We start from the raw sequence: 9,829 nt of genomic DNA on the forward strand, positions 1-9,829 counted from the left end.
AGTTTTGACCAACTATCTATAATGCCGGACTAATTTTGAAATTAAGAAATAATGTACAGCATCTCCCTAAGCTATATGCTAAAATTTAATTGTCTACAGGCTAGAGTGTCGCAATATTAAAAATTTAATTGAAACTGCGTTTTGGTAGTTAGAGAGAAAAGAAAGAAGAGACCGTTCAAAATATAATCACGGTAGATCGGAAATATACATGGTGTCCCTACCAGCGTTAAAAATATTTTACCGCTTATATCTAAGGTACCATCAACTGTAAAACACCATATATATACAGGGTGTACCGAAATTAGACGTCAATATTTTGACCAATTATTCTGTGACCCAAAATAAGGATAAAACTTTATATAAACTAGGGTCCAACAAGTCTTAGATTTAACATACGAATTTAACGAACTAAAACGTAGTATTGGATTGTCTTGAACAATTTGCCCCAAAGTTTTTGTCGAGGTGCAGATAGTCATTAGTAGGTCTTGGGAGTTAATGACGCGTTTCATTTTTTCGTGTTGCTGGTTAAATTAAAATTAAATATCAATTATTCGACAGCTTTCAAAGCAGTTTTTCACTTGGATTGTTCTTATAAATTCATTTATTAACGAAAGACAAATGAAACTGTCAGATGTAAAGCTAATTATTGTAATAAAAATTATAAACTTTATATTTTGAAGAAGGTTGATTGTTGATGAAAAATTAGCCATTTGAATCTGATAAGTTGTTTTCAAATAGAGAATTAGCAGATGTTCATTTTGTATACGGCTTTTGCAGTAGCAGAGCTGGGGAGGCGGTAGAAGAGTATCATAGAAGAGTTTTTTTTTAATACTCATAGGCATTTAGTTGAACGTGGATCATTTCCTAACCTAACTTATCTTTTCAAAATTCACTCACTCTTAATGCGTTAGCATTAATTCTAATTTCCAAATTAGCTTCGCCAGGAAATCCGGCGCGGCGCTTCAGAATGATAATTAATGAATTAAATGATACCGTTCACATAAGTTTTTAACGTTTTGGGTTTAATTAAATTAACATGTTTTTAAAGAACCGCAACTGACGCAACGGTGACGATTAGGTGAAAATTAGCCTTTAAGGTATTTTTTTTAATGTCTTAAAAAATTGCTTATTATGATTGTTAGTCAGACAACAATTTGTTTTCATTCCCATAATTACCAGCGTCTCCAAGCCCTTTGAACCCAGGACTTTTTGCCAAGAATAGAGTTTAGCTAGTTGATAAGAAACCACGAGGAACTCGTTCCTTTTATTACAAGAGGTTGTGTTTTAGATATTCACAATCACCATTTCTATTCACTCGGGTTGTGCGACGTGGAAGTTTTCACAATAGAGTTTCTGTTAATGTATGGGAAGGCATATTAAACGCCACACTTTTCGGTCCGATTGAATATCCAGCAAAGCTTAACACAAAATGAATAAAATTTATAATTTTTATTAGAATAATTAGCTTTCCAGTTGATAGTTTGATTGGTCTTTCGTTAATAAAAGGATTTATGAGAACAATCCAAGTAATAGTATATTATGCAACACGGGCGGTAAACGGCATTTGACTCACGAGTTTATTTGACACGAGCGGAGCGAGTGTGTAATAAACGAGTGACTTAAAAAGTTTACCGAACGTGTTGCATACTATACCGTCAGTTTTTGGATACAGTTGAAATATATATTCACTGACATGGCCGTCAGAATTGACAAACGTCAAAATTCAAAGCGTGGGAAATATCTCCGAAAACGTCCGATTGCTGCCAAACCCGTGCGGTAAAATTCCGGAAATGTCCGAAGTGGCTCAGATCCGTGGGAAACGAAACTGACGTGGTAAAGTGACGCTTCCCACACGCTAGATCGGAGTGTAATTACGTATTTTACAGACGGGAGTAGAAAAAAAAACTACTTTCTACCAACAATGAGAAAAATTGAAAGCTCTCCAATAATTGATATTTAATTTTGATTTATCTAGAGACACAAACAAATGAAACGCGTCATTAACTTAAAAAGCTTACTAATGATTATTTGCGCCTCTATTTTCAAAAGCATTGTCCTCGAAAACGGTATGATCTAGCGAAGTGCGACAGGGGTACCTTATTTACGTAGAAGATTTTCAACTTCTGCAGTCCAATATTTTCCCACGCCTCCCCTGTGTTACCCACCCCTGAAGCCAATCCAATACTAAGTTTTAGTTGGTTAAATAGAGCCTCAAATTTTATTTAAAAGTATTTATGTGTCTCGAAAATATTTACAAAAATCGCCATCACTTCTTCAAATTTAATACCCTGTACGTTAAAAACTAGGACGTTTTGAACCCTAGTTGATATGAACTTTTATCCTTATTTGGGTTCACAGAATACGTGGTTCAAATATTCATGTTTAATTTCGGGACACCCTCCATATTATATTCTATTATTATCATATTATCAACGGACAACTTCTTGCAGAAAAATAGGTCATTTGTTTATTTTCGATGCCCCACTCATAGAAAACAAAGAAGAGATATGAAGCTAACGACAAGCCCAACAAAATTATTAATAGACATATACAAGTGTGTTTCAGAAGAAAACTGACTACGCCACTGGATCCTATGTAAAAACCGTACCCAGACAGTAAGGTGAGCCAGAAAACCATCAAAAATGGCACCCGTTTAGTTGTGCGCCAGGCCTGCGCCGAAGTTTTTAGTCGAGCAGCTTTTGGTAAGCAGATATTTGGTTAATTCGTTCTCGAACTTTTTAAAATCGGCCGAATCTTCGATCGAATTGGGCGATACGACGTTTAAATTGGCGCGGCCCGCGGAAGCGGGAGACACTCCCCGTTCCTGACATAAGTTGTCGCAGGTCTCTTTCATTATCGTCAGCTGTTTCTGCAGCGTTCGATATTCCTCGAGGAAACGTTCCAATTGAGTCGCGTGATACTCGTAACTCGAACCGGAACAGTAAGCGGAAACATCCGATTCCTTTTTGTACAAAACCCGGCTTTCTAAACTGTTAACGTCCAACAAAGGAGTGGCGTTCAATTTCTCGTCTCTCGCTAAATTTAAGAAACTGTTCGATATTTTGTTTACCCTGTTCCGATTTAAATTTGTCGTCCCGGGATATCTCTGGGACTCGATCGACATTCGTCTGCTACAATTGCCCGAGCTGCTGGCGCTCTCGCCGCCACTGCTTCCGTATCTGCTATCCGTCAGCAGAGGCGACTGACTGTCCGTGCTCTTATACAGTTTCGAGTGTTTTTTTCTGGGCAAAGTGCAAAAAAGTTCGTTTATGTCGGCGTAACTGCCGTTCTCGCTTAGAGTCCCACTCCGGTTGCTGATCGTTTTACCAAGGAGGGAATAGTTATGATCGATGACGTCGGGAACCGGACGGTCATTTTCCAAAACCGCTGGAAGCTCGTGACTGCTTTTCGTGCCGTAAGATGTGCTGGTCGTGTTCACCGAGACGACGACACTCTTCGGATGTTTATATGTACCAAACGTCGAACTGTAGGCCCTCTTGATATTGTCTCTAGAAAAAAATAAAATTACTAAATAAACGTGAAACTGTCGATGTTGTCAGCTACGTAGGGCTCTTACTATGAGTTAAAAACGATGAAATTTTTTTACCAACTAAAGGGGTTCTGAATTGCCGCGGGTGGATTTTTTTAATAATAATAATAATAATAAGAGAAAGAGTGTATCTACCAGATACCCTGTGAATGCGGAGAGTCATATATTGGCGAAACCAAACGACCTCTAAAAATAAGAGATGAATAACATAAGAAACATACAACGAAGGGTGAAACGCAAAAACAGGTATCGCAGAACATGTGTGGACCAAAATAACACAACATCCAATGGTCCAGAGCGCGGGTTGTTCCATTATTTGAAGACAATTTGAAAAAAGAACAGATTACAAACAAAACGGCATATTTAAAGAACATTGATATATTTAAAAAGATCGAGAAAAAAAAATCGAGAAAAAAGAAAAGAAAAAAAAATACGCTACAAATGAGGGATAACACAATTGGAATCTGAAATAAAAATTAACAGCTAAGGACTTTAGCACCCGATGCTGTAGATTGGGGGTGTTTTAGTGGATTGCACCACGCTCCGGGAGTCCCACACTCCATAACCATAAATACCAGAGGAAGTTTCAGAAAACACATTGACTGTGTAACTGCGAAAGCAGAAGCAAAAATATCGAGCTTAGCCAGAATTATGCCTCACGTAGGGGGAACCGACAGCAAAAAAAGTACAGTACTGTGCAGTGCTATGCACCACATTATTCTATATGGTGCTCTGGTTTGGAGTGAAGTGCTAACGATCAAGAAATACAAATGTCTGGTAGAAATGACAAAAGAGAAAATACTTTTGTATGTGATATCAGCTTACAAAACTGTATCCCGAAAAGCACTGCAGGTTGTTGCAGGAGTGTTACGAATTGACTTGATGGTCAATAAACGAAAGCTCATCTATAAACACGAAGGCGGACACCAACAAAACGAAAAGGCTACGGCACGTGAAAATGCATTGGACATCTGGCAACAAAGGTGGCAAAATGAGACTCTAAAAACTCAGTGGAAAGCGTAGAAAATTGGTGACTTGTGAAAGATATAGTAAGAAGAATTTTGAGCGAAAAAGAAAGAGACGAACTTGAAAGACAAAAACGAACAAGGCGGGATCAAAGATAAGCAAACACTGCTGGTTACACCTGAAGATATGTCGACGACGGTTCTGCATTTCTTCCTCAAAAAATAAATCTTTATTTCTCAAATCGCCAAATAAAATTGTTTGCATAGGAAATTGTAAAATAAAATAAAATTACCCATAATGCAAGACTACAAACAGTAATCCATAAAGAAGGAATGAAAAAGATTAACTAAGGTACTCTTCTACTGAGTACAGGCATTTAATCACAAGATATCACACATTTTTATTTCTTTCTGTAAGAGGTAAAAAGTCACACATCACTTACACTTTTGATTGATTGATGAACTCTAAAATTGTCTTTAGATCTTGTATTCACCGACTGAAAATTACTGTTCAAGACAAAACCTGATTCATTTTGAAACACATAAACACAAATTTCAAACTCATATAGACTATACAATGTTAAACTAAAATCCTGTGGATAATAAGACCCGCGCAGGTAATAAGGCCCATACACTCATTTAACAATAAGAATGAATTTATAAGTATTATGCTGCCCTCTACGTGTTGGTCTGTTACCTAAATTTAATACCCAAGAAATGTCGCGGCTCGAGGGCCAATTGGACGCAGAACATGTGCTTCTACGTCAAGGGAAATCCCAGTGTGGAAACAAGATGTGGTATACCACATCGCACCATAAGAAACCATTTGGAAGCTGGACCTGTTAAAAGAATTTTGGGGGCAAGGCCGACCTTGAATGAAGCACAAGAAATTGATTTAGTTCGGAAAATCATTGAATTTTCTGACATCGGCTTTTTCCTGACACCAAAGGTACTACGACGAAGTGTATTGAAGTATCTTGAAAACCAACTCATTTCTAGTCCTTTCCATAATGAGAAAAAATTCTGGATGTGACTTGTATAAAGCATTTCCTTGTCTCAACGAAAGGTCCAGTCGATGAATCCTGCTGGGCGGCAAAGCTTAATCCGTTCATTGTTAACGACTATTTTGAAAAACTTGATAATGTTCTTGAAAAATATGGCTTCAAACATCAACGGACAAAGATATAAAACATCAATGAAAAGGGATGCATACTAACTTTGCATTATCAAAAGAACAAGGGAGTCCATCTGGTTGCTCCAGAACACGCTGAAAATTATACGATTGTTACCTGCGTAAACGCATTAAGAAATACTATCCCACCCATGATATTTTTTAAAGGGCAAAGGCTGAAACCAACTTTTAGTGACGGATTACCTCCGAGATCTCAAGTAAAGATGTTTCCAAAAAGTAGCATGACCACTACCTTAATTATTGAATGGCTCAGTTATTTTCCCAAGTTTCTCTTCATATTTAAAGTGCTGCGTTATATCTCGAAATTTCAATTGTTGGAGCTGCCGACCAACTGGAAATTCACTTATTATACCTTACTTCAGATACCACACATAAACTCCAACCTCTTGACAAAAGCGTGTTCCGTTCTTTCGAACAAATTCTCAGATAGGAAAATGAACAAAGAAAGATTTTCCGAAGTTATTACGCCTGTTTGGGGGAGATGTATGACTATCGATAATATTACCCATTATTCATTTGATAAAAGTGTAATTCCTGACCACGCATATGTGCCAAGTGTTCCCACACAACAAGAAGCAGTTCAACTAACTCAGATAATGATGTGCCTATTGCTGTTCTAAAGAGTCGTATAACAAATGGGGTTACTCTCTCTAAAGAAAACAGTTTCTCGGAAATTATTGTCACACCTGATATGATACCGGTAGCTGGGAAACATAATCAACATAAAGAAATCTTTGAACTTCAGGGCCCAACAGGTATTTTTTGTTCGATTTCAAATGAGAAACGTCTAAAAAAATCATTCAAATCAGATCATCTTCCAGTTCGTACAAAAATAAAGGGGACCTTATTACCTTCTATGGTTGAAAAAAAAGTTCAATAACGGGTTTAAGTTTAAGTTCTTTTTTAAAGAAAAACTGTTTTATATTTTTTTACATTTTATTTTTCTATGTGTTCTTACAAGAGAACTGTTTTAAATAAAAATACCAGTTTGGTGCTTTAATTTGAATAAATCTTTTTTGCAACGTTTTTGTGTTTCTGGTGGGCCTTAATAACTCGAGGGATCTTATTAACTTTTTTAAAATAAGTTTTACTAGAAGTTGATTTGGAAATACCGGCCATACATCTTATCGCCATTTTTTGAACCACCAACACATTTGTCGGACTAGTCAACCATTCCCACAATGTTATACCCTCAATATGACCTTAATAAACACTTAATATTTGTGATTCTGTTAAAATATACCATACCGATACCAAAGAAGAGCTATGAGTTTTAAAATTCATGTTTTTATCTATGAGTATTCCAAGAAACTTAAAATCATGTATCTTTTGACTACGATGGAGTCTTATTAATGGATTAAGGTATAACTTATTATCATTAAACCAAGAGTTCACCTCACTCATAACAAAGTTACACCTACTCTTCATAGATATCGTCGAGTCGAGCAAATTTTCTAAACGCTGTTTTCTCGAAGTCGTTCGAGCCAAGCGAACTCTTTAAAGCGTCAGGTACTGGTCCCAATTCAAAGTCTTGGGTGACACCCATTGTTACTATGGATGACTGCGACTTTATTGCAGTGCATGCACCATCTGTTTTATACATTAGGCTAACATATAACATATTTCAATGGAGGACAACTTATACCATTGCAAGACATTTTTCATGACATTATGTCATGATCTACACAATCGATTGCCCTGCTGAGGCCACAGAATAGACCAACAGGACACAGGAATTAACTTGCATAAAGTAACTGTTTGTATGAAGGATCTCCCACTATCCGACTGAAAACAGAACTGGTTATAGGATAATATATTATTGTTTTCAAGATACAATAAAAGGTTTTGCAAATCTGCGTACTCAAACAACTTCGAGAAAACCATGTTTTACTACCTTTTTAAGTAATTGAATAATCTTTCCAATTTTTTGGCTCCGAGGAAATTTTCCTTCACAAAAGAATATATTTACTATTTTTTGATCATAATATTCGAGGTATCATCACGGGTGTATCTCATCTTCAAGGAAAGACGTTAAAAAGTTAATATAATCTTCCGACGTTCTAGAAATTCGCGTTATTTTTTGTTGTTTGGATTGTTTGAAAATGTTTCTGGTTATTTCCAAAGGAGCCTCAATGATATAACATGTCTGATTTAACCCTGGTATTGTAACTTAATAAATAGGTAGTTTCCCATAACAACTCTAGTTGGATTTTGGTCTCAAGAATAGACAAATACATTGTTTTGGAACCAGGTCTATCGTATCTAAATTGTAAAACCCATTATTACGTCAAATAGGTGGAGGTAATTTCTCCACGGGTGGATTTGACCGATTGTTGGAGTATATTATATGACGTCGATACGTTACCTGTTTTGATTGCTTAATCCGTCTTGCTGCGTGTCATCCGGCGAAGAAGGATTACGCACAGAATCTTCTACCGTGCACCTGCGCGAATTAGACGTACTGGGCGTGGCGACTTCCAACGTACTCTCCTCCTCCTCTTCATTTTCGTGGTCCGTGTCGCCACCCGGAACTACCCTGTAGTCGCCGTTTTTCCTCGACCCCACCGTTGCCGCGCAATCGTCTTTTTTCACGCCACCGTTCACGTTACCCATCACTTTTTGATTAAGTTCGATTTTCTCGTAGTTATCGTCTCTGCCGCACTCACTCCTCTTCCATTTCATCAACTGCTTTTTACGCGACGTGCACAAACACATAGCCGTCACGCACGAAGCGCACGCCAATACTAACCCCGTCAACACACTGGCCACTAGTATCTTGTGAGTCAAGCTGTTCTCCGAACTCTTCCTGGACACCGCCAGCGTCACACTGGCTTCGGCCTTGCCCGCTTTGTTCTCGGCGGTGCAGACGTAAGTACCGGCATCTTGCAGATCCGCACTGAAGATCGTCAACTCACTGGACTTATTCGTCAAGTTCACGACGTACAATTTCTTATTGTTAGCGTACGACGAACCAGACAGATTCGCGATCACTTTGTTCTTCAGCAACCACTTGACGCTGGGCTTGGGAATGCCTTCTATGCGGCACGTCATCGTCACGTTCTTGCCCTCCGTGCCGTGAGTTTTGCTTTCGTACGCGAAAATCTCGGGAACGCAGGCAAATTCGTCTAGGTCCAACTTGTCCCACGGTTTCTCAGCGAGCCTCTTCGGCGCATGACAGACGGGCGGTATATCGTACGGCACATTCTTGCGCAGCATCCAATCCCGCAGCGGACGCAGCGCGCACGAGCAGTTCCACGGGTTACCGTTCAGTTCAAGACCGTGCAAGTTTTCCAGGGACGTGAACGACATGGCGTCCACGTCCGCCAGCCTATTTCTGTCCAGTTTCAGCCACTCGAGGGACTTCGCCAATCCGCTAAACGCGCCTGGGTCTATCGCGCTAATTCTGCAGTTCGACATTTCCAAACGAATCAGCTGGTTCGTGTGCAGAAACGCGTCGTTGGATATTTTTTGTATCGGGTTCCCGCTCAGCTTGAGCTCCCTCAACTCCGGCACTGAGCTGAACGCGTGAGACGGGACGATCGTTAAATAGTTATAGCTCAAGTCCAACTCTACCAGGTTGATGAGATCGTTGAATGCGTACCGCTCTATCGTTTTTAATCGGCATTTGGCGAAATAGATCCTCTGCAAGTTCACTAGGCCCGCCTTGCTGAACTCCTCGTGCTTTATGGACGCGAAGTTATTGCCGGTTAGGTCCAGCACCTGGGTACCGCTGTCGAGCCGTTGGGGTAAGCTCGTCAAATTCGCGTTGTGACAGGTCACGGACTCTTTCCCGCTCTTCCACTTGCACTCGCATAACCTGAGGCATTCGGCTCGCGACATTGGAATTAGAAAACCAAGCATAATTATGAGGTAGAAGTTTATGCGGGGCATGGTGCTTCTCGACACCGAGTTGTTACGTGAACGGCATCGAACTCTCGCCTTCTTCCTCCGATTCTTCCATTTTAGAATCAGAGTGATTTTCTATGAGATTCTGGAGGTCCTGAAACGAAAAGACGAGGAGATAATCATTGAGTTACAGTCACGAGGTGTTTTAGAAGTCGAAATAACTCCGCTTGGCTGATCAAAATGTGCAGATTATTAAAGAGTAGAAAAAGAGGTCAT

At 39.2% G+C, this 9,829-nt stretch overlaps 1 protein-coding gene across 1 annotated transcript; it reads right to left on the bottom strand.

Moving 5' to 3' along the window:
* Positions 1–2,252: 2,252 nt before the first annotated feature.
* LOC132704867 (uncharacterized) lies at positions 2,253–9,598 on the bottom strand. The gene is made up of 2 exons (XM_060675166.1): positions 8,073–9,598; positions 2,253–3,509 (listed from the first exon to the last, which is right to left on the bottom strand). The coding sequence occupies exons 1-2, from the start codon at positions 9,596–9,598 to the stop codon at positions 2,654–2,656; spliced, it is 2,382 nt and encodes a 793-aa protein (XP_060531149.1). The 3' UTR covers positions 2,253–2,653.
* Positions 9,599–9,829: the final 231 nt, after the last annotated feature.

This window comes from Cylas formicarius, unplaced genomic scaffold, assembly GCF_029955315.1.
Source record: "Cylas formicarius isolate icCylForm1 unplaced genomic scaffold, icCylForm1.1 PGA_scaffold_7__23_contigs__length_41026272, whole genome shotgun sequence".
Classification (NCBI taxonomy): domain Eukaryota; kingdom Metazoa; phylum Arthropoda; class Insecta; order Coleoptera; family Brentidae; genus Cylas; species Cylas formicarius.